Source organism: Typopeltis vanoorti, chromosome 23, assembly GCF_054136105.1.
Source record: "Typopeltis vanoorti isolate ZY-2024b chromosome 23, IOZ_Tvanoo_1.0, whole genome shotgun sequence".
Taxonomy (NCBI): domain Eukaryota; kingdom Metazoa; phylum Arthropoda; class Arachnida; order Uropygi; family Thelyphonidae; genus Typopeltis; species Typopeltis vanoorti.
Window position 1 is genome coordinate 75,187,349 of NC_143571.1, and position 26,813 is coordinate 75,214,161.

General features: G+C 36.6%; 1 protein-coding gene and 1 long non-coding RNA gene across 3 annotated transcripts in view; one reads left to right on the forward strand and one right to left on the reverse strand.

The window, feature by feature from the left end:
* LOC150093995 (glucosaminyl-phosphatidylinositol-acyltransferase PIGW-like) overlaps positions 1 to 26,813 on the forward strand; it is an 81,226-nt gene that overhangs the window by 45,653 nt on the left and 8,760 nt on the right. For both annotated transcript variants that reach the window (XM_090412901.1, XM_090412902.1), the window contains exons 5-6: positions 4,670 to 4,823; positions 21,216 to 21,445. In XM_090412901.1, the coding sequence (XP_090269027.1) occupies positions 4,670 to 4,823; positions 21,216 to 21,445 (384 nt within the window). The remainder of the gene's footprint in view (positions 1 to 4,669; positions 4,824 to 21,215; positions 21,446 to 26,813) is intronic.
* LOC150093996 (uncharacterized) overlaps positions 4,861 to 26,813 on the reverse strand; it is a 40,521-nt gene continuing 18,568 nt past the window's right edge. Inside the window, exons 2-3 of the long non-coding RNA XR_016550313.1 lie at positions 22,695 to 22,869; positions 4,861 to 5,097 (exon numbers count right to left, since the gene is read on the reverse strand). This is a non-coding gene — a long non-coding RNA (uncharacterized LOC150093996). The remainder of the gene's footprint in view (positions 5,098 to 22,694; positions 22,870 to 26,813) is intronic.

The following is a 26,813-nucleotide window of genomic DNA, read 5'->3' on the forward strand; positions in this document are numbered from 1 at the left end:
AATGGCTACACAGATAAAATATATAAAAAATATAAACTTCATATCCATATTATTTCTATAGTATCCAAAGGTTATGTTAAATTCAATGAATACTTCACATCCATGTAATTATTGACCAGTAAATACATCAAGACTGGTTTAGTGGTTAAGCCAAAATGAAATGATGATTGCTTGGTTGGCCGAGTGGTTAGCATATCTGCTCTCCAGCCTGAAGGCTGTGGGTTTGAATCCTGCCGTGGGCATGGATGTTGTGATTGTCTGTGAAAGTGTTGGTGGTGGACGGTAGATGGTGTTGGTGTAGTTGCAGTTCATTGTGGTTGGTGGATTGACTGAGTGGTGGAGACAGAGAGTTGTATAGTAGATGCTCTCCCTCAATGAGTCTTTGGACTCCATGGAGGTGTTACATAATAATAATAATAATGGAATTTTATGCCAGAGTTCAAGATCAGTACCATTAGCATAAGAAGCACAAACAGAAAAGAAACAAAACTAACAGAAGAGTTAGATAAGTACCAGATCAACATAATAGATGTTACTGAAACAAAGAAAACAAAAATAGGTGATATTCTTTTAAACAACAAATACAAAATGTTACATTCAGGCAATAATAATCAGGGAAAAGAAGGAGTAACTATAATATATAACACTAAATATGAGGATAATCTTCTTGGATGGCAGGTAATATTAATAAGAGTCCTTTCCTTTAGTGTTACATGGTGATCAGCATTCGGTTCAGTAAAATTATGGAGACTACAAGGAATAATTACTTTAATTTCCCATTTTCAGGTCGAAATGTTGTGAAATTAAAGTAATTATTCCTAACATGGTTGTAGTCTCCATAATTTTACTACAATGAATATGAAGAAGAGGGGTGTAAAGATATATCCAAATGGGGAAATTGGAGATCTGAACAGCAGTATAAGAAATGAGTAAGAAACAGCAGAGTTCAGATCTCCTTATTAGAGATCTAATTATCTTGTGCATTATGCAGCAAGCTCATAACTAGTTTTCACCTTTTATAATGTAATAATGAATTTACTGAAACAGTAAGCCAGGTTTTTTAGCTCTCAACTGTTTTTAACTGAGTATTTTTTTTTTTTTTAATTTATAGTCTTTTTATTTGTGTTTTATTCTGATATTATATTTCTGTGTACATTTATTGGTTCTTCACCTTCAGAATTATTTAGATCTTGAACTATTTCAACCCTATTAGTTCAGTACTACTTCTCATAGACAAGCTTATATGTTGGTTATGCATTACTAAATCACTTAAGGAATTGACAACATACATAAGAATATAAATTAAATTACACTTTAATAAATATTTCCGATATTTCAGCAACGTCACGTGCCATCTTCAAAAGGAACTTACAAAAAAGGCACGTTCATGTAGGCACTATAACACAGTAACTGAGAATGAAGTGATGAAGCTATTGTTCTCCTAAAAGTCCTGACGGTGCCCCTAGCGGGCTATGTAGATGTTCTTGGCCGTTAGGCTGAAGGTCTGCTGATGTAAGCCTCCCAAATTTGGGGCAGTCTCATGCAACCAAATTTGTTGAGGTTTGGAGAGTTTTTCAGGGCTGAGGCTGATTCCATGAATAGTCTTTTGAATTTGAACTTGCTACGGTGTATTACTGTAGCTTTCTTCCACCGTATTCTGTGGCATGTATCCAGAGCATGGTCTGCAAGACCAGAGCGGCTGTACTTGTGAAACCGGATGTAGTCCTCGTGTTACGAAATTCTGATATTCGCTGTCCTGCCTGTTTGGCCAAAGTAAGACAGTTTACAGCTGCAAGGGACCTGGTATACACTAAGTAGGTCTAGGGGAACTGTTTGGTCTTTAGTGGAGCGGATAAGGGATGCCAATTTTCTTTATGGTCTGTAAGGAGGTCAAGTCATGTTTTTTTTAAGATTTTGGTAATTTTTTCCGATGTGCCTCGGATATAGGGAATGGTGATGGATTTAGAGTAATCCTTGTTGTGAAGTAATCTTTGTTGGTTTCAATATTTTTTGGATTTTTTTTTTGGAGGGGGGGGGATAGCCATTGGCTGAGAAAGTGTTGAGGATATGATTTAGTTCAGTGTTTAGGGCCTTGTCGTTAGAACAGATTAGTTTAGCCCTGTTGTATATAGTGTTTTCACCACTCCATATTGTTGTGAGGGGGGTGTGGTGGGATTGTTGGTGGATGGACCTGCCTGTATGGGTGGGTTTTCTATAAACTGAGAAAACCAAGGTTCCATCAAGCTGGCAGGTGACTTGTGTGTCTAGGAAAGGGAGGCTGTTGTTTTCCTCTCTTTCCAGGGTGAACTTGATTCTGGAGTGTTGGTTGTTTAAGTGTGTTAAGAAGGAGAGGAGTGTCTCAGAACCATGTGGCCAAATAGCGAGCACATCATCAACGTAGCAAAGCCATATGGTTGGTTTTTGTGGGGCAGAGGCTAAGGCTTTTTCTTCAAAGGTCTCCATAAAGAAATTGGGCAAGGGTGGGAAGAGTGGTGAACCTATGGCTGTCCCCTCTATTTGTTTGTAGAATTTTCCCTGCCAAACGAAATAGCCTGAGTTCAATGTGAACTGAAATAGGGCTGAGATATTGGGAGAAGATTTAGCTTGGATTAGCTCTAAAGTTTCCTTGAGTGGGACATTTGTGAATAAGGAGGCAAATTCAAAGCTGACCATTATTGTCAGTATGTTGGAGTGTAAGGTTTTCTATGCTGGCTTTGAAGTGGGCTGAGTTTTTTATGTGTGATGGTGTTGCCAGTATAGTGTGTGAGTGCTTTGGCCAAACATTTAGCTAATTTGTATGTGGAGGAATCAATGCCATCCACTATGGGAAGTAATGGCACAATTTTCTTTATGTATTTTTGGGAGTCCATAAATATGGGGGGGGGGGATAGAGTTAAACGGCTTTAATCTGTTAGTAACTTCTACAGGCCAAGAAGTGACTTTCTTAAGGAGCCTGTGAAGTTTTCTAATTTGTGAGTTGGTGGGATTGTATTTGATAGGGAGGTAAGTAGCCCGATCTAATAGAAGAGCATTAAGCTTACCTGTGTAGTCCTTTTGGTTAAGTACTACAGTTGCATTTCCCTTATCTGCTTTGGTGATAACTATTTCTTTATTATTCCTCATTTCCTGCAGAGCTTTACATTCCTTGTTGGGTATGTTGGGTTTTGGTGGTCTTGCTTTGTAGAGGACATAAGCTACATCCAGTCTTACACTGTTGGCGATTTGATTCGGAAGGTGGCGGGTTCTGTGTTTGATCTGGATCATAATATCCTCACTAGGTATTTTTGTGGGAGCAATGGCAAAGTTGTGGCCACGTGAAAGCGCGTTGAGTGCTTCAGGCTTCAGAGTGACTGAAGAAAGGTTGATTACAGTGTTGGTAGGAAGTTTTGGATTGACGGTAGAGTTCTTTAATTTTTTGAATTTTTTGATCTGTCGACCCCATATTTTCTCAAATTCTTTGTCTGCTGTGGTACACGAGTCATCATGTAAAATTGACCAAAGCTCATGATTTAAAGTGCACATGAATAGCTTTGTTAATGTCAGCTAAGAGAAACTGCGTTGCGGCGATTTGTTTCCGAAGCAAAATGTATCTGCCGTGGTTATAGATACGGAGAGTTTTTTGTGAAACAAAACGGTGCTTGAATTTTACACAGTTTGGGATTACCCGATTATCCAGGCAGCGTTTTAGGAAAGTCAGACGATTTAATTGTCTTGATAACTTCAACTTCATTTTACCGTATTGGCAGGCCTTCCATGCGATGGAATCTCCGTGGATGGTGGCAATTCTCGTAGACAAGCTTATACATTGGTTATACATTACTAAATCACTTAAGGAATTGACAACATACATAAGAATATAAATTAAATTATACTTTAATAAATATTTCACAAGTACAACCACTCTGGTCTTGCAGACCATGCTCTGGATACATGCCACAGAATACGGTGGAAGAAAGCTACAGTAATACACCATAGCAAGTTCAAATTCGAAAGACTATTCATGGAATCAGCCTCAGCCCTGAGAAACTCTCCAAACCTCAACAAATTTGGTTGTATGAGACGCCCCAAATTTGGGAGGCTTACATCAGCAGACCTTCAGCCCAACGGCCAAGAACATCTACATAGCCTGCTAGGGGCACCGTCAGGACTTTTAGGAGAACAATAGCTTCATCACTTCATTCTCAGTTACTGTGTTGTAGTGCCTACGTGCACGTGCCTTTTTTGTAAGTTCCTTTTGAAGATGGCAACGTGATGTTGCCGAAATATCAGAAATATTTAAAAAAGTATAATTTAATTTATATTCTTATGTACGTTGTCAATTCCTTAAGTGATTTAGTAGTTCAGTACTAAATAATAATTCATAAAAAATGATAAAAATTCATGTAAAAATTCCTTACAAATGTTGCAGTCATCCTCAAGAATATTCAGACATGTTTTCTGATCAGTATGTAGTATAAAATTTTCATTGATAAATGAACAATTAATTCTTAGCCTTAGAGATTGATTATACTCCAGCATTCCACTTTTTGCAGGAAGTGTTACTGTTATATATTGTTAGAATTTGTCAATTTTTTTTAATACAGTATCTTCTGTACGAAGTTAGAATAGTTTTAAGTTCAAGGAATTCTTTGTATACTTGGATTTTTATTTTATTTTATTTTTTTTTCAGATGGACATATACTGTGAAATCTTTAGTGTCATCAGTTCCAATGATAATTTTAGGATTGGGAAGATTGTTAACAGTCAAAGCTACAAATTATCATGAACATATTACAGAATATGGCATCCATTGGAATTTTTTCTTCACCTTAGCCATAACCAAGGTAGGCAGATATGTCTGCCCACATTTACATTAATAAGAGATGCATATAGGATTCATTAAAGATTAAGAGTCATTCGTGTATTTACTATAATCATATTTGATGTTACAAGAAATTAACATATAAGATGAGTAGTAAGAAGTTAGTTGAAAACATTTAATTGCAAGAAATAAGTCCTTCCATATCTTCAGAGAAGTTCATTTCTTCTGATCACTTAATAGTCTTCAAAATTAAAATATTGACAAGATGGAAAGAAATTGATGCTCCAAGAAGCAATCTACAAAACAAACAAAAAAAGAAAATTAATGTAATTTTTTACTAGATGAAAATATTAGAAATCTGTATTAACAAAGAATGAAACAGTATAGAAAGGACAATGTTGAAGATGAATGGGAAAATGTTATCTGATCAAAAGTATTGACCTATCAGCATCTCTGGAATGATTATGAAGATTTTAGAGATGTTAATAAGAGCTCTCATACAAAGAAAGTGGACAAAGAAGCTATACTTTACAAAGAACAGTATCAGTTTACTAAGGGGGGGGGTCATATTTTATAATAATGTTACAGTTGAGTTGGATAAAGGGAATGGAGAGATTGTGATACTTGGACTTTGCTAAGGCATTTGACAGGATACCACATGAAAGGCTGTGTGGAATGAATTTGAGGGGCAGATAGAGCTGTATAAAAGAGATAGGCTACATTTAAATGTATTTGGTGTGAGTCAGTTGGAGAAACTGTTGTTGCAAGAGAAAATGACTGAAGTGAATGTAAGACAAGGAAGCAGGAGGTTTGGAAGATCAGGAGAATAAGATAGGCAAGTTTGTGAATAGAGAAGTTAGTGGCATGACTGAAGAGAATGAGAGAGAAGGAACACAGAGTGGACAGGGAGACACTGCTTGAGATGTGTAGACAGTGGTTTCAGGAGTAGATGTGTGAGTGCACAAAAAAGGATTAAGATGGTCAAGTATGTGAGGGTGACATTTTGATCTGGGGAGGGGTTTAATATCAGTAATGATAGACACGAATGGACAGGGGAGGGGAGTGTGGAGGAGTCATATCTGAGAAGTGAGAATTGTTATAGAAACAGAAATGAGCTAGTTTGTATGTTTACAAATGCTAGAAGCATTTGAAACAAGAGGAATGAAATTGTACCATTGATAGAGTTCATTTGCCCAAAAATTGTTTGTATAAATACAACATGGTTTAAATGAGGATGATTCTGATACAGATGGAGGGATATGTAGTCTTTCATGAAGGCAGACAAGCAAGAAAAGAAGAAGGATTGCTATTGATGATGGCAGAGGAGTTGTACCATCTTGGGTGGAGATTCAGGGAGCAAATAGTGACAGTGGAGGTGGACAGGATGAAATGTTTAGTAGGAGGTTGCTATAGACCTGATATTGTGGAAGGAAATGTTTAAACAAATTGGTCTGGCTAATAAGTAAAGGGTGATCGTTATGAACAATTTCAATTATGGTATATAGACTGGAATGAAGAGACAGCATCAGGAACAAGAGAATGAGTTCTTAAGGGACAACTACCTTAAGCAGAACTTAACAGAGGCCACACAGCCATTGAGAGGATCTCATCATCATCATCAAATTCTTGCCATGTACCCTCAAGGGGTGTACAGGATATGATAGTACTACATGAAAAAAATTACATCATTACTAATTTCCTATATACAATTTTCCTCCAAATCAGTCTGTTACTTGTTAAGACTCCAACATTATCAGATCTTATGTTTCTATCATCTAAGGCACTTTGTACCATATCAATCCACCTATATCTTGGTCTTCCTCTGGGACGTTTTGTTGCCAACCTGGCAGAGAACACTTGTTTTGCTAATCTTTCTTCGCCCATTCTGTTTAACTGACCATACCACCTGAGATTAGCTCTGCTAACGCATTCCTGGATGCTGACAATGTCAAGTTCTTTCCTAATATCCTCATTTTTAATATGATATTGCCATTGATGCCATCTGTTCATGCCTATAATCTTTCTCAGGACTATCATATCTGCAGTCTCTAGTCTTTGGTCAAGTGTTTTACTTCTGACCCAGCTCTCAGATCCATAAGTTAAAACTGGTTTGAACACTGTCTTGTATACAGCTAATTTAGTGTTCCGACTAATTCCTCTCTTATTCCATATGAATTTATTCAATTGACCTCCCACCATACCAGCTTTGCTGAGTCTGTTGTCTATTTCTATATTTAATTTACCATCTTCACTAAAAATCGTGCCTAAGTAACTGAAATGTTTTACTTGTTCCACAGGTTCTCCATTCACAACACAGTTGATATTTTCAATGATTCTGCCTATTTTCATTGCTGACCTTCATACCATATCTATTACAACAGTTATTCAATTTAGTCAGAGAATCTTGCAGACTTGTAGCGGATTTATTTTTAAGTATAACATCATCCGCATAAAGCAAAGAGCTGACATTAACATCTCCAATTTTGATATCATGTTTAATACCACTTTCCTTCATAATGTGATCCATATAGATAATGAATAACAGAGGGGATAATGTACATCCTTGTCTCACACCAGATTTAACATTAAACCATCTTCCTGTACTTCCTTCAATTCTAACTGCTGACTTACAACTCAAATAAAGACTAAGTATTGCTTGATATAATGCCCCATTGACACCACATAACTGTAGCGTATTGAATAGCTTCTCTCTTGGCACCTTGTCATATGCCTTTTACAAATCAACAAAACTTAAATACAGATTTTTGTTATATTCCCATGCTTTCTCAACTATTTGTCGTAAAGTGAAGATCTGATCCTGACAGCCTCTATATGGCATGAATCCAGCTTGTTCTTCACCAAGCTTTTCTTCCACAATTCTTCTCAACTTCTCAAGTATACTTGCATAGATCTTGCCAGGAACACTCAGTAGGGAAATACCTCTGTAATTCTCATATTCAGTTTTATTTCCCTTTTTATATATGGATACTATGAGAGCTCTACTCCAATCATCGACTGGAGTAAAGCTCATTCGTCCCTCTGTCCAGGCTTTCTGAACTATGCAGTGCAGACACTGTATGACTTTTATACCACCATACTTCAGCATTTCTGGTCGAGTATCATCTACTCCTGCTGCCTTTCCACATTTCAAGCCTCTGGAGGCTTTTTCTACTTCAAGTATGGATATGTATTCCTGACTACATGCCTGGTCAGGGTTTTTTACCACTGTGCTGTCATCACTGCTTGTTTTTTTTAGCAGTTTTTCAAAGTAATTACTCCATACTTCAAGGATATCTTTTTCTCCTGTTTTCATGTCACCTTTATCATCTCTAACTCCTTTTACAGTATTCTTTCCTCCATTTCTAAGCTTCTTCAATAACCTCCAAAATATTTTGTCACCTTCTTGATATTTATTTTCTGTGTTGTTGCCAAAGTCCTCCCATTACTTTTGTTTAGCTAGTTTTACACAGTGTTTGGCATTCTTGCATTTGTCTCTGTATTCTCTAAGAGCACAAGCTGAGTTATTTGCCAGGAACTTTTGATAGGCTTTCTTCTTTTCATTCAATGCCTCTTTAACTTCCTGTTTGTCCACCATGGAGTTCTAATTTTTCTATCCTTGCAGACAACTTCATCACATGCCTCTCTAGCTGAATCAATCAGGGCTTTCTTCAAGGCTTACCACTGAATCTCCAAGGTTTGATTCCTGTTCTCAAACTCTTTCATTTTTTCTTCAATAATCTTTGTGTATTTTAGTCTACAGTTCACATCTCAGAGCTGCTCAACTTTTATTCGCTTTAAAACTTTCTTACATGTTATTCTTTTCAATATGAAATTCAATTTTATCCTGCTCAAGACCAAATAGTGATCACTTCCAATTTTAAATCCTCTGTACACTCTGGTGTCCTGCACCAGGGAGAAAACATCACTATCAACAATAACATAGCCAATGAAACTTTTCTTATTTCTTGCCTCTTCTCTCCATGTGAATTTGTGCACAATTTTATGTTGGAACATGGTATTAGTAATAACCAGTCCATTTCCTGAGCAGAAATCCAACAAATATTTGCCATTATTAGATGATCTTGGATTTGATTATCTCGTAAGACAATATTGTTGTAAAGAAAGTATCACATTTTTCTCCAGTTGGTGAAAGTGACCATGAAGTGATCACTTGGGTGGTATCCAACTGTATCAGAACTTTTGTGAGAAAAGATTATATATGGAATTATAAGATAGGTGATTATGACAAACACAGGAGGTGGCTTGCAGCGATATGGAATGAGGAATTGCACGGGAAAGAAATTAATACAGCTTGGTCTCTACTCATGAATTATCTGGCAGAGGCAATGACTGAGTGTATTCCAAAGGTCAGAAAATTAAATAAGGTAGGTGAAAAATGGATGACTGAAGAGTGATGCATGCAGTCTGGAAGAAAAAGACATTATGGAGGAGGCATGAGTGGAAATAATCAGTTACCTGAGGAGTACAAAGAGCAAGCAAGGAAGGTGACTCACTGAATTTCATATTGAAAAGAAGAACATGTAAGAAAGCTTTAAAGCAAATAAAAGTCAAACAGCCCTCAGATGTAAACTGCAGAATAAAATACACAACCAATATTCAAGAAAACATGAAACACTTTGAGAACAGAAAACAAACCTTGGAGATTCAGTGGCAAATCCGGAAGAAAACATTGATTGATTTAACCAGAGAGGCATGTGGTGAGGTTGTGTGCAAGATTAGAAAAATCAGAACTCCAAGGTGGACACAAGAAGTTTAAGAGACAGTGAAGGAAAAGAAAAAAGCATATGAAAATAAGTCAACTTATGCTTTTCGAGAATAAGACAAATGTAAGAAAGCTAAACACTGTGTAAAACTAGCTAAAGAAAAGTCATGGGAAGACTTTTGCCAGAACACAGAAAATAAATACCACAAAGGTGGCAAAATCTCCTAGAAGCTGTTGAAAAAGCTCATTAATGGAGGAAAGAATGTTTTAAAAGGAATTGGAGATGATACACGTGACATGAAAACTTAGGAGAAAGATGTCCTTGATGTATTGAGTAATTACTTTGAAAAATTGCTAAATGAAAAGTCATCATCATCATCAAATTCCTGACATGTACCCTCAAGGGGTGTACAGAATATGATAGTACTACATGAAAAATTTACATCATTACTAACTTCCTATCTACAATTTTCCTCCAAATCAGTCTATTACTTGTCAAGACTCCAATATTATCATTATCAGATCTTATATTTCTATCGTCTAAGGCACATTGTACCGTATCATTCTGCCTATGTCTTCCTCTGGGTCGTTTTCCTGCCAACCTGGCAGAGAACACTTGTTTTGCTAATCTTTCCCCGCCCATTCTGTTTAAGTGACCATACCACCTGAGATTAGATCTGCTAACGCACTCCTGGATGCCGAAAATGTCAAGTACTTTCCTAATATCCTTGTTTTTAATATGATATTGCCATTGATGCCATCTGTTCATGCCTATAATCTTTCTCAGGACTCTCATATCTGCAGTCTCTAGTCTTTGGTCAAATGTTTTACTTCTGACCCAGCTTTCAGATCCATAAGTTAAAACTGGTTTGAACACTGTCTTGTATACACCTAATTTAGTTCCCACTAATTTCTCTCTTATTCCATATGAATTTATTCAATTGACTTCCTACCTTTGTTGATTCTGTTTCTATTTCCATATTTAATTTACCATCTTCACTAAAAATCGTTCATAAGTAGCTGAAATGTTTTGCTTGTTCCACATGTTCCCCATTCACAACACAGTTGACATTTTCAACATTTCTACCTATTTTCATTGTCTTTGTTTTCTTAATACTGCCCTTCATACCATATCTATTACAACAGTTATTCAATTTAGTCAGGGAATCTTGCAAACTTGTAGCGTAATTATTCAGAAGTAAAACATCATCCGCATAAAGCAAAGAGCTGACATTAACATCTCCAATTCTGATATCATGTTTAATACCACTTTCCTTCATAATGTGATCCATATAGATAATGAATAACAGAGGGGATAATGTACATCCTTGTCTCACACCAGATTTAACATTAAACCATCTTCCTGTACTTCCTTCAATTCTAACTGCTGACTTACAACTCAAATAAAGACTAAGTATTGCTTGATATAATGCCTAATTGACACCATATAACTGTAGCGTATTGAATAGCTTCTCTCTTGGCACCTTGTCTTATGCCTTTTACAAATCAACAAAACTTAAATACAGATCTTTGTTATATTCCCATGCTTTCTCGACTATTTGTCGTAAAGTGAAGCTCTGATCCCGAGAGCCTCTATTTGGCCTGAATCCAGCTTGTTCTTCACCAAGCTTTTCTTCCACAATTCTTCTCAACTGTTTCTCAATAATATAGATGCATAGATCTTGCCAGGAACACTCAGTAGGGAAATACCTTTGTAATTCTCTCATTCAGTTTTATTTCCCTTTTTATATATGGGCACTATTAGAGCTCTACTCTAATCATTGGGAATTCGTCCCTCTGTCCAGGCTTTCTGAAGTATGCAGTGCAGCCACTGCATGACTTTTATACCACCATACTTCAGCATTTCTGGTCGAATATCATCTACTCCTGCTGCCTTTCCACGTTTCAAGCCTTTGATGGCTTTTTCTACATCAAGTAGGGATATGTATTCCTGACTGTATGCCTGTTTAGTGTTTTTTACCACTGTGCTATCACTGCTTGTTTCATTTAGCAATTTTTCGAAGTAATTACTGCATACTTCAAGGATATCTTTTTCTCCTGTTTTCATATCTCCTATATCATCTCTAACTCCTTTTACAGCACTCTTGACTCCATTTCTAGGCTTTTTCAACAACCTCCAGAATATTATTATTATTATTATTATTATTATTATTATTATTATTATTCAGGCCTCCATGCAGTCAAAAGACTCATCGTGGTAGGTCCTTCCTAAGAACATAAAGTCTGTCAAGACTCATCGAGGGGAGGCCCCCCCCCTAAGAAACACAAAGTCTATCATACCACTCCTTAAACTCATTGACCGTTCTCGCTCTCACCACTGCATCAGACAATGCATTCCACGGTTCAACCACTCCTCACCCTCTTGCTCACAGTTTCCTTTCGTAACTTCCAGGGATGGCCCCTTGTCATCACTCCTTCCCGCTGTTCAACCAAGCGAAAGAACTCCCCAGTATCAAATCTGTAACCACCTCTCAACAGTTTAAAAGTCTCAATCATATCACTTCTCCTTCTATTCACCAATTCTGCAGTCCACATTCCCTTAGCCGATCCTCTTAACTATCCTTGTACAGTCCTGAAACCATCTTTGTCATCCGTCTTTGTATCCTTTCCACAGTTAATTTATCCCCTTCAAATCCTGGGGACCAAATCTGAGAACAATAGTCCAAGTGTGGTCTGATCAGAGACTTATACAATGGAATGATAACCCTCATATTGCAGCAATCCTCTGTGTTACCTTCACCACCTTTGCAATATGTCCCCTAAACTTCAGGTTTCTATCAATCATCAACCCCAGATCTCGTCTCCCCTACATCCTCTAGTATAACTCCTCCCATAGAGTATGCAGCATCCCATCGATGTTTCCCAAACCACAAGACCTTACATTTTTCTGCATTAAACCGCTATACCCCCATTCATTTGCCCATCTACTTAGCTTATTTAAATTCTCTTGCAGGGCTATCACATCTGCACTATTACTAATAATCCTTCCCAGTTTTGCATCATCCGCAAACAACTGAATATCCCCTTGCAATCCACTGGCAATGTCATTGATATAAAGGTTAAACAATATAGGTCCTAGTACTGAGCCCTGTGAGACCCCACTTGTAACCCTCTGCCTCCTTGAAACTGCTCCACCATACACAACCCTCTGATACCTATCAGACAGCCAATCCTGAATTCAGTTGACCAATCTGACATCCAGACCCACATGCTGCAACTTATATATCAGCTTATCGTGTGGCATCCTGTCAATTGCCTTCGCTTAGTATAAGAAAATTGCAGTATATGCCTTTCCCTCATCTAATGTTCTTGTAACTTTATTATAAAAGGCTAGCATATTGCTAAAACAAGAACGCCCTTTCACAAATCCATGTTGGCTCTCACAGATAACATTACCCTCATCTGCCCAATGCTGTATACGGTCCCTCACTACTTTCTCCAAGACCTTAACAACTACTGATGACACACAGACTGGCCTATAATTAGACACTTCCAGTTTGTTACCACCCTTATGCAATGACACCATCTTACCTTCCTTCCATTCCCTGGGCACCTTTGCCGAAGCCAGACTTTCATTGAAAAGCCAGGTTAAAGGCACTGTCAGTTCCCTAGCACATTCTCTCAAAACTCGTGGTGAAATACCATCCAGTCCCAAAGCTTTACTGACATCCAGAGTACTCAGTATCTGAAACACACTCACCTCCTGTACCTCTAAACCTCGAACCAGCCCTATCCCTCTAGCATTAAAAACTGACTCCTCTAGGATGAAATACTCCAATAAAGTGTTCATTGAACAATTCCACTATGTCCTCTGCACCAGTCACTCTATTCCCATTTTTATCCCACAATATCATTCTTCCACAGTCATTTCTTCTCCTACTGGCCACATAGCTAAAAAATTCCCTAGGATTATATCTTACCACCTTCTTGATATTTATTTTCTATGTTCTTGCCAAAGTCCTCCCATGACTTTTGTTTAGCTAGTTTTACAGAATGTTTCGCTTTCTTACATTTGTCTCTATTATCTAAGAGCAAAAGCTGACTTATTTGCCAGGAACTTTTGATATGATTTCTTCTTTTACTTCACTGCCTCTTTAACTTCCTGTGTCCACCATGGAGTCCTGATTTTTCTATCCTTGCAAACGACCTCACCACATGCCTCTCTGGCTGAATCAACCATGGTTTTCTTCAAGGCTTGCCACTGAATCTCCAAGGTTTGATTCCTGTTCTCAAACTCTTTCATTTTCTTTTCAATAATCTTTGTGTATGTTAGTCTACAGTTCATATCTGAGAGCTGCTCAGCTTTTATTCACTTTAAAACTTTCTTACATGTTATTCTTTTCAATATGAAATTCAGTTTTATTCTGCTCAAGACTAAATAGTGATCACTTCCAATTTCAAATCCTCTGTACACTCTGGTGTCCTTCACCAGGGAGAAAACATCACTATCAATAATAACATAGTCAATGAGACTTTTCTTATTCCTTGCCTCTTCTCTCCATGTGAATTTGTGCACATTTTTATGTTGGAACATGGTGTTAGTAATAACCAGTCCATGTCCTGAGCAGAAATCCAACAGGTATTTGTCATTATTATTAGCTTTGCTCTTTTCTCCAAATTTTCCCAAAATATTTTTGTATGTCTGACAATCATTTGAGACTTTTCCTTTGTGTCAGTTGCTTTTTCTAAAGCATCAAAAAATTTCTCCACTTCTACTTTAGTAGAACCTTCTGTGGGACCATAGGCACAAATAAGTCTCATCGTCTAATTCCCCATTCTCATATTTTCCCACATTACTCTACTCGAGACTGCCTGCCATTCAAGAAGATTAGCCTTATATTTAGTGTTGAATACTATGGCTGCTCCTTCTTTTCCTTGATTGTCATTGCCTGAATATAACATTTTGTATTTATTGCTCAGAAAGATCTCACCAGTTTTTGTCTTTTTTGTTTCAGTCACCCATATTATGTCGATCTGGTACTTATCTAATTCCTCAGCTAGCTCCATATCTTTGCCATTCAGGCTTTTTATGTTGATAATAGCAATCTTTAACTCTGGTGATGTTGAGTTGGGGTGTGTTTTCAGATTTGTTCCAGTAACTGACTTTTCGCTGTTCGCCTGGTTCCTTGGCAAAAACAACGGGGGCCTTGTTTAACCGGGTGACGCCCCAGCAGGCATGAAATTTTGTCATGTTATACCATCATTTTTCATTTTGGTTTAACCAATAAGAATACAATTTGGTCAGCTAAATCCCAAATTGCCAGCCCATCCTCGTTCGTTCAGTATCCAGGTAGATACCCAACAGGGTGCACCACGAGAAGGTGAGTATTGGACATTAGGTCAGAAGCCCTGATCGGTTCTCCGCATTCTTTTAAAGGCTATGTGGAGGTCTACACTCAGTTATACAGTTTTGACCCTTAAGCACCCCCTAAATGAAAAGTGACAGTGGTAAAAAACAATGACCAGGGATACATATCTATACTTGAAGTAGAATAGCCATCAAAAGCCTGAAATGCGGAAAGGCAGCAGAAGTAGATGATATATGACCAGAAATGCTCAAGTATGAAGATACAAAAGTCTTGCAGTGGCCGCACTGCATAGTTCAGAAGGCCTGGACAGAGGGACGAATTCCAGATGAACCCCAATCTGAACAATAATGATGGTCTAAAAATCCCAAGCATATGGAAGGCACATATTCTACCCACGGAACTTTCTTTCTAAGAGTTAACTATAAACAGGACTGTAGGTAATCCAGAATCTTAAATCTAAAATAACAATTGTAATGCTAAAAATAGAACATCATTGTTACTGAAAGAAGACTACCTATAAGAAAGAATATTTCCTATGTTATCTTAAATAGAATCGAGTTTTGATCTAGTTTCTAAATAATTAATTATTTGTAATTTTTTTTTTTTTTTCACTAGAACTAGAGGTAATGCCAGTAGATTAACCGGTCATATCTCTGTTTCTTTAGCTTACTGTGTATAATGTAACTCAACTTTGTATATTTATATATCCTCCAGATGATGATCTTATTATGAAGATCGAAATGTCGGGAAATTAAAATAGTTATTTGTAACGTGGATGTAAAATCCATTATTTCTAAAATGAATGCCGATCACCATACAACACTAAAGGAAAGGATCTTGATAATTCATGGAGATTCTCCCCACAAGCGATGCAATCAATGCAGTAAGCTGAAGATTCATGTTTCTGGTTTGATCAATCGACTGGCTTTTTTAAAACGGTATAGGGACAGCAATATCATTCTGAATTGCATCAAACTAAAGAGAAAATTTACCTCAACAAAGGGAACAGATCCGGGCCATGAGAAAAAACTTGACCGTTACTCAATACCAGGTACAAAATGAAAAATCCTAACTTTCAAGTTGCTTGAACACAGATATTTGGATTATCCTCGAAAAGATTATGGACAACACGGTGAACCATATCCTTCAAACTAAGAAAGAAAATCTCCCAGCCAAATTTCACAGACTAAAAGATTGACAAAACCACTGGACATATTCGAATTTCTCCACAGTGAATGTAAACAACCAGCAAGAAGCAACAGGAGCCACCAATCACCAGCAGGTAACAGTAACATAGTCAACCTATCCAATCATGCCTTAAACAAAGATGAACTCTCACTACTCTCCAAAATTTTGCTGTAGCACCCAGATCAATGAACAAACTGGATTTTATTTGTAATATTGAAAGAGGCTTAAGATTCATCCCAAATAACATAGCAGACAAAATACATTTTGAAACCGCCAACATTTTGAATATAAATCATAAGAAAACAATAACAAGTAACTTAACGAAACACGAATAACGGCGGTGAAATCATTAAAATCAAATCCGAACATCGTAATAACTAGAGCCGATAAAGGAAGTGCCACCATTATTCTAAACCAAATCACTTATTTAGAAAAAATTAATCTGCTAGTCTTGGACAATAGTACATACCAACACGTTAACTACGACCCAATCAACAGAATAAAAAAGAAAACCGAGAAACTACTTAAATCCATTACTACATGGCCAGAAGATACAGTAAAAAAAACTACTTCCGTACTATGCTCGTTCCCCTAGAATTTATGGTCTACCAAAGATATACAAACAAAACAGAGCACTCCGGCTGATGGTCAAAGGTATAGATAGCCCGAATTATCACCTAGCCAAGAAATTAGCAGCAACACTCAAGGAGTTGGTAGGTCATTCCCCCCTTCCTATATCAAAAACACACAACACTTCGTAAACATAAAGACATTACACTAGAAAAAGATTTATTAGTCAGTTTTGACGTCTCTGCCCTCTTTACGAATGTCCCAATCAACGACACAATCCTTCTTTTACAGAACAAATTCCCTCCAGATATTACGGCACTCTTTGCGCGTGTATTACGTTCTGGTTATTTTGTATGACAAAATGCTTTCTACCTACAAAAAGAAGGCACAGCTATGTGCTCGCCATTATTTCCCCCCCCCCCCCCATTGCTAACTTTTATATGGAACATTTTGAGCAACATGCTCTAGATTCCTCTCCTTTAAAACCCAAAGGCTGGCTTAAATACGTTGACGATGTTTTCGCGATCTGACCCCATGGCCGCTAGACACTTTCCTTAGCCACCTAAACAAACAACACAAACGCATCAAATTCACAATTGAAATTGAAAAACAGAACACACACACTTTCATTTCTAGATACACTTGTCACATGTCTTCCTTCTGGCAGTCTTTCCTTTACTGTTTACCAGAAACCAACACATACTGGCCAATATATACACATAAACTCCTACCACCATCCAATGCAAAAACTAGTTGTCATTAATACTCTAAAAAACAGGGCTTTGAAGAACTGCTCCAATGAACAAGTGCTGAAAGACAAATTTAAAGTTATCAGCAATACTTTTCTTAAAAATGGTTACAGCCATAACACCATTAACAAAATTCTCTACAAGACCTCAATAAAAAACAAAGATAAACCAGACTACAATAAAACCATTCCTTACATTAAAGGGATGTCAGATAAAATAAACAGAATACTACAAAAATACAACCTTAAAGCCACCTTTAAACCTCCTGCAAAACTAAAAAGCTTACTCAACTCATCCAAAGACCCACTCCCTCCACTGGCCCACCCTGGAGTATACCGTATTTATTGCACCTGCAATATACTATATATATAGGGGAAACAAGAAGCACAATTCCTATCAGACAAAAAAGAACATAAACCACACATTAAATATAATAACTATGGTGAAGCTGACCTTTCTGACCATGCCCTGAACACTTTACATAGAATTGACTGGAAAAGCACTAGTTGTTTACATCACAACAAAACATGGCATGAACTCAAATTAAAGGAAGCCTGTGGGATTCTTACTAACCACCCCAATCTGAACAATAATGATGGTCTAAAAATCCCAAGCATATGGAAGGCACATATTCTACCCATGGAACCTTTCTCTCTAAGAGTTAACTATAAACAGGACTGTAGGTAATCCAGAATCCTAAATCTAAAATAACAATTGTAATGCTAAAAATAGGACATCATTGTTACTGAAAGAAGACTATCTATAAGAAAGAATATTTCCTATGTTATCTTAAATAGAATTGAGTTTTGATGTAGTTTCTAAATAATTAATGATTTGTATTTTTTTTTCTTTTTTTCACTAGAGGTCATGCCAGTAGATTAACCAGTGATCAAATTCCTTTAGCTTACTGTGTATAATGTAACTCAGCTTGTCCTTGTATATTTGTATATACTCCAGATGATATTCTTAATATGAAGATCGAAACGTTGGAAATTAAAATAGTTATTTATAACATGGTTGCAAAGTCCATAATTTCTAAAATGTAATTTTATAACATTGGATTTAATAAATAAAATACTATTTACATTGGTGTATGTTTCTGTCAGCCAGTCCATGAAATATTTCTCCTATTTTCCTCGGTTCGCAGCTGTAAAAAGGTTGAAGAACGCTGATCTAAACAATGCTGTTGCTGCACTCTGCAAATTTCATCACCGGAACAAATATCAACAAGGTCCACTATCTCCATGTTCTCTGCAATGAATGATTAGTCGTTTTGAAGAAACAAGATCATAGGGAGTTAGACCTGGTGGAGAATGCAAACCAATCAGTTCACAAGTGAATGAAGTTGCTACTGCCATTGTGGAGCAGGCCATGAATAACAACATTGATTCCTGCAGTGCATGTTGTATCAAGACACATGGATGTGCCTTACACAACTGTCTGAAAAATTCTATGGAAGAGTCTGCATTTCTACCTATCAAGATAACCCTGACACAGGAGTTACACCTGCAGGACTTTGAAAGTCGACTGACATTCGCTTTAACATTCCTTGCTCGAGTGGAGTTGGATGTTGCACAGCTGTGGATGATTTTGTGTGGAGGTGAGACTCACTTTCACCTGAATGGAGCTGTGAATATCCACAATTGCCAGGTATGGGCTATGCAAAACTCACATGCAATCCAACAAATTCCACAAGTCACTCCTGTTCTCCTCTACCGAAAAAGTTATTGTCTGGTGGGCTTACAGCTTCATTTATCATTGGACCATTCTTCTTTGAAAATATTTGCCAGTCAGTTCCTGTGACATGACCCTCTCATTTACTGCTAAGAGATATTGCAATATGATATATAATTTTGTTGTGCCACAGCTACAGCAGTGCCTGTGCATGGATTCAGTCATTTTCATGCAGGATGGGGCCCCTTCAAGCATCAGTTGATCTGGACAGCAGGTTCTTCAAGAACATTTCATGGAAGCCAGATTGATGAGCTGTGCATTTCCCACTGCATGGCCACCTTGTTCACCTATTCTGGATCTGGGGATTTCTCAAAGACAGAGTTTATTGGGATCATCCTGATAACTTGCCAGTGTTGAAAGACAGCATAACACAACACCAGTTCCAACCAGCTGCATTTGGCTCTTGAACACACTGTGCAAAGGATGCAGTTTCTGGTATACCATGAATGGCAGCACATTAAACAGTACAGCCTGTGAATGCATAATGGAAGTGAATAAAAATGTGTTATTTATGCTTGTGTTGTTTTCTCCATCTTGCACTCACAGAAAAATTACTACACATCTACATTCAGTATATCATACAGCACCCCTGGTGGCGAATTTTGGAACTTTTTTTCTTTTCTCAGATATCACTTCTGCATGATGCACAATGTCCTCCTGCAAAGTCTTGCAGTATTTGGATCACTGGATGGTGCTCCACAAGGCCTTAAACAGGGATACTTTAACCTCCCTACTGGCCGATGTGGATGAAATAGTGAGACCAAATTACACTTCTTATCCATGTTATTCAATGGGTGTTACAGAATCGTATCCAGATTTAGCTGGACGTCTATAGACGTCGTGGCTGGCTGGGGGGGGGGGTTTAATTTTGATCACCCCGTACTCCACCAGTCACATTAGCCTACTGGAAATATACCCACTATTCCCCAGGGGACACCAGCTGAGAGGTGTGGCTTGGGTTTTATCTCCCAAACTGCACTGAAAACTCAAAAGAATGAGAAATCACCTGGATGGGATGGTATAATGGCAGAGGCTATTAAACATGCAAGAAAATGGCTTTAGAAACAACTATTAAATGTTTGTAATATAGCTCTACCCATCTCCAACATTCCATAAAATAAAAAAGGCAATCTAAACAACCAGAAAATTACAGAGCAATCATGCTACTTCATACCACACTAAAATATATAACAGAATGCTTCAAAACTGAATTGAACCATATATAACATTTCTTCTGCTTAAAAATCAGACGGACCTCTTGAAAAACAGAACTGTTGTCAGAGGGAGAAAGAGATAAAAACCTTCCCTTTAATCTTAAACTTCATAGGTTTCTCAAAAACTTTTGATTCAGTCAGTAGACAAAGGATATTCAAAATCCTAAGCAGTTATTATGGCATAGCCTTGAAAATAATTTAAGCAATAGCAGAACTATACCAGAATTACCATGCAAGAATAATGGTTAATGGTGAGTTGACTGAGAACATTTCTATTTCCACTGGAGTTTCATACTCCAGTAGAAAAATGACATAGTTAATGTCAATTTTGAAGAAAGCCAGCAAAGACCCTTAATTGAAACCATTTAGAAAAGTCAGCTGAGGTGGTTGGGACACCAACTTCCCTCACTTATGTTCAGTACTCTTGTTTCATACAATCCAATTGATGGACAGAAAAAGGCCCAAGAAAACAGTTTTGGCAGTAAACCTTTTTTTTTTTTTTTTTTGAAGATAATACTCATGAACCATCTGATGTTTACCAGTTGGCTCACCATGAAGGCGAGCCAACTCCATGAATTGTTATGCATATTTCTGTATTCATACATGAATAAATGAATGATGAACCTTTATGTTGTTTTTCTGGTAAAGTAATGCATTCTTTGTGCTTAGTGGAATGGTTACTTGATGTCTTTATTTTCTAAATTTATTTTCTTTCACTGAAGAAATTTTTTAGAGTTTTGAACAAATCAAATTTAAAACTAATCATAGAGATTAGGTCCCTGTTATTTCTAGTAACCCACTCTCTTCACAGTTTTTAGTCTGATATGACAGAAGTTTTAAATTTTAGTTGTTTAATAGCATAAATGAATTTGTTTTTACAGCAAACTTTTGAAATTTATTATCTAGGTAGTTTGTTCAGTTTTATCTGGAGTGCTGTTTAGCCCTGGAGTTCTAGCACTGATTATTTGTACCATCTTTCAAATCCTTCTTTCTTATTGGAAATTGAATGAAATTATTTTAAATAACGATCGTCATGGTATGCTGCTTGCAAACAAGGAAGGATTAATTTCCTTATTTGGATATGTCACTTTATATTTGGCAGGTATACAGATTGGAAAATTTTTCTTTATGCCCAGGTGAGTTTTCAAATTTCATTGGTATTTTAAGCATCTGCTTTAATTCAAGTACTGCATATATGTATCTATGTATGTGTGTGAACAAAAAAGTAAATAACAATATATGTATCTTTGCTTAAAGGTATGGAACATGAAAATTACAGAACTAATTCTTAATTTATTACTGTTATTATTATTATTAACATTTGGTATACATGGGGTCAAAGGACTCATTACAGGAGGTTCTTACTCTCATGCAAAAAATTATCAAACTGTGCTGTAAATCCATTGACAGATCTCACTCAACACACTCCCAGGCAATGCATTCCACTCACCAGTCACTCCCCATGCAAAGAACCTACTTCTCACTTCTCTGCTCACACCCACCTCATACTGCTTCCAGAGTTGGCTTCTTGTTCTATCCTTTGTCTCCCTCTACTCTGAAAAATCTCCTCCACGTCACAATCATTGTGACGTATAAGTTGGTAACAATCCCTCACCAACTTATATGTTGCCATCATATTTCTCATATCTAACATTCCATACACCTGACATTGACTTAGTAAACCTCTAAAATTCGATGCAGTAAAAATTTTCCGTTTTCTTGCATCGACTTTTACAGAGGTCACATCCCGAAAACACACTAAAATAACTTTGTATTTAACGTTGTAAATAATCTTAAAAGCCCATGCATTTAAACCCAAGGAATTAGCATGCTAAATTGTACAAAACAGAAAATGTCTAAAAATGTAAGGTTCAAGGGTAATGCCTTAGAAATCAGCAGTGTATTGATATCGGTATTTTGTATATAGTATAAGTGAAATTTAATGTGCTCAAAGTCAGCCTGATACCACCTTCAAGGTCAGTGGCAAAAGGGTAGTATACTTCTGACATAGTTTGAAAATTTGATTAAGTGTGCACATTCGGTGAGAACTAAAAGTCAGCGTTAAAGTGAAGGTCAAGACAGTTTGCACGAGAATGGTCGGGGGACTCGATCCTTCTTCCAGAGACCCGAGAAAGTTGTATAAAAGTCATCTAAGAAGGAAGAAATGGGGTCAACACCAGGAAAAGAAAAGTAGAGTTAAGATTAACGAGGTTAATAAAGAATAGAAAAAGTTAAAACAAAGATAAATTAGAGAAGGATTAAAATAATTGATAGAGACCGTATAGAATAATATTAATAAATGCAGCAGCATAGAAGAATAGATAGAAGATAGAAAAATAAATAAATTAGAATAAAAAATAAATAAAAGACCAGCAGTTTACAAACCTTCTCCGGATCCTCTCCAGTACATCCTCATCCTCTTGAAAATCAGGTGATCAAATCTGCACACAGTAGTGCATATGTGGCCTAATCAAAGCCTTATACAAGGGAACCATAATTTCTAACTGCATGTCAATGTCTTCTTCCTCCTCATTATTATTTATTATTAACACCATCCATTCTATAAAAATGAAAAAAAAAAAAAAATATTAGGAAATAACTTGACATTGTCAGTATCCAGGAATTTTGTTAGCAGAGCTAATCTCATGGGGTATGGTCACTTGAATAGAATGGATAAGGACAATTAGCAATACAAGTGTTCTCTGCCAGGAAAAAGACCCAGAGGACGACCAAGATATAGGTGGATTGATACAGTAAAAAGTGCCTTAGAAAATAGAAATATAAGATCTCATAATGTTGGAGTCTTGACAGGTAACAGACGGATTTGGAGGAAAATTGTAGATAGGAAGTTAGTAATGGTGTAAATTTTTCATGTAGTACTATCATATCCTGTACACGTCAGGAATTTGATGATGATTATTAACACCAGACTTCCAGGCAGTTTAAAGAACGCATTGTGGGAAGCAAACTGTTATATGCAAAGCCCATTAAACCGTTCTTTAAACTCATTCAGTGTATCTGCATTCACCACATTGTCAGGCAAAGCATTCTGCTGAACAACCATGCAAAGAACCTACTCTTTATGCCCCTACTCACACCTTTTATACAACTTCAAGGTATGTCTCTATCCCTTCTGCAATTCTATGAAAAATATCTTCCACATTATCCTGGTAACAACCCTTTACCAACTGAAACGTCTCAATTATATCATCACCATCATATCCCCCTCTTATATTTCAATCTGTTCTCATATTCCAAAGAACAGTTACAAGCTTATTCTTCTCTGACGTATCATCATCATACTCAGCAAATCCTTATCATCATGAAAGCCAGCAGACCAAATTTGTACACAATAATCCATATGAGACCTGATCAAGACATTATTATTATTACGTGACACCTCCAGGGAGTTCAAGGACTCATCGTGGGAGGGCACACACTACTCTACTTCGTTAAATACATCTAATCCTCTCCACTACTACTTAATTCTCCAACTATGACACTACTACCATCAACAACAGTAATTTTTCTATTAATTGCGTGTGTTCTGAAAGCTGATTTGTCTGTATGCAGGATGAAAAATCAGAGTTTCCGGGAGAAAAAACCTGCTACCACCATATGAGATCGGCTTACTCACCTTCAACTGAAAAAGCCCATATAAGGATTCCCCTCGTCATGATGAGAATCAAATCCAGATCTTTTCCATTTGAAGACGCAATGTTCCGCTGTTCTTCCAATTGCGCTATGGCAATCTTATACAATGGAACCAGAACCTCTTTATTTATGCAAGTTAAGGTCCTCTGCACTATTGCCATAATCTGATGTGATGTCTTCACAACTTGTGCAATGTGACCCCTGAATTTCAGATCCTTGTCCACCGTCACTCCTAAACTTCCTCCAGAATTTCCCTGCCAAGTGTATACTTTGCATCCCATGTAGTCTGCCAAATTTCAGAACCTTACGCTTGGCAACATTGAACTGACAGTTCTATACTGTTGCCCACTCATACAGTCTATTCAAGTCTTTTCAAAAGACCATGCCATCTCTTGATTCTTCATCACTCAAGCAGATGTCATGGTCTTTTGCATCATCTGCAAACAATTGTATATCATTGGTTAAACCTATCCCAATATCATGAACATGCAGATGAAATAACAACGGTCCCAAAACTGACCCTTGTGGCACACCACTAGTGACTTTCCTCTTTTGAGATAGTGCCACCACACACACACAACTTGCTGATAACTATTTGATAGCCATCCACCTATCAAACTCACCAGTTCATCATCCAATCCCATCTGCTTCAATTTAGTGACCGACTGATGGTGTGGTGATCTATCAAAAGACTTTGCATAATCTACATATATCACTATATATGCATCTCCCTTGTCCAATACATTCATCACCTTGTTATAGTACATAAGCAAGTTTGTAAAACATGACCTCTCTTTAACAAACCCATTCTGACAAGCACGGGAACCAAAAGTGGGTTGATAACAGAATACTACTGTTATCAACCCACTTTTGTATTCTATATCTCACCAACATCTCCAGTATCTTAACTACAACTCGAGATATACAAATTGGCCTATAATATGTTGCCTAAGCCTTATCATCACCCTTATGAAGCGGAACGATTTTGCCCTTCCTTCCACTCCTTTGGGACTTGTACTGTTGCAAGACTCCTGTTAAACGGCTAGCCAAGGCTGATGCTAACTCACTGGAACATTCCCTCAAGACAGATGGTGATATGTCATCAACTCCTATTGCCTTATTGACATCTAGCTTAACTCCTCATGTATTTCCTGCCTGTATCTCATGTACCTCATTTCATTCTCTACACTTGAGCTTCTGATTTCACACTGAGAATGAAACATCCTGAGGAACTGTTCACTGAACACCTTGACTATGTAATCTGCAGCAGTCACCAATCTCCCACTTTCATTCATTAACAGCATCTTACCAGGAACTTTCTTGACCATATAACACCCCTTTTGCATGTAATGAGCACATTTATACAAATGGTTAAATATATACATGACATGACAATTTCAGTTCAGTACACTTGTATTTCTAAAAATATATTTGTAAATCATCTTAATGGTATAGAAAATTTCGATGTACAAAATCTTATTTCAAGACATAAAAAGGTATTAAAAAAAATAGTATTTGCTATTGAAAGTTTGGATTACATAAATCTTGTTTGTGTAGGTAGTGAGGTATATATATACTAATGACTAAATTTCCCTTATCAGTTACTTTGAAATAATTTAATTTAGTGTTGCAATATTACTTCTGTGGAGAAAGAATGTTTTTCACCACACAAGTCATAAATTTCATTTGTCTCTAATTGCATTAAATACTGAAATTACTCCAGTTGTCACTAAATACAATGCATTGGGTCTATGATATATTTAATGCTACAGTAAAACCATTTTGTTGCAATTGTGCACTATAGTCTCTCTCTCTCTTTTTTTTTTTTTTTTTTCAGGGGTGGAGGAGATGTTTTTCACTATATAAGGTTATTTTCATTCTGGTACTGAGATACCTATATATATTCAGGTGTTTTTATTATTTAGTTTAATTATACCACCAAATATAGAATTTCCCTTAAATATTGGTTTCTAATATATCCTGAAACAGATTCCCCCCCCCCATACACAACTCTCTGTGCCTGTATTTGGTTATGATGTATGCACTCCATAACCATAGCAAATGTGTTAAAGTATCCAAGTATTTTGGCACTGTATATTAATGATAAAATTATATTGTGTGTTCTGATTGCTTGTTAAGAAAGCAGTGAGTCCAATAATGAAAAGTCAAAGATAAGAATTAAAAAATATTTCATGTAACTTGATATTTGATAAAATTAGGTAATTGGAAAGGTGTTTTTTTTTTTTTTTTTGTCATGAATAAAAATTCACTGCAATATATTAAATATATTGAAGTAGGAGATATATGTGTGTAAGCAGTGCTTTAAAAAAAAAATGGTAGAAGTACTAGTGGTTTGCATCTTAAAATCCAGCACAAATTTAACTTATTTTAAAAAGAGAGAAAGAACAAAGTGATGTTATAGCACATTCAACTGAAATTTCTAAGACTGATTTGGATTCTTGAACAAAAATTACATTATCTTTTAACAAAATCCTTGATGACTCTTTTTCTGCTTTAGTAGTACATGTAACTGCATGGGATGGGTTCCCCCTATACCAGTGGTGTTCAACCTTTTTTACTACGCGAGCTACTTTTCTATAAAACGTTATTCGGTGATCTACTCTCTTATATAGATCACGTTCCCCCAACCTGATATCTGATTACGCACGAATAAACAACTAAAAAACTAAAAAAAAATACACAACTAAAAACTTTGTGTATTTAAAAATTTATTTATCACTTTTAATTATTTTAATACAACAAAAAAAAAAAAAAATATTGGAATAAAATATTTATTTTTCTATTTTGGAAAACCAAAGTTAGAAAAAACAATAGATTGATTACAAACTC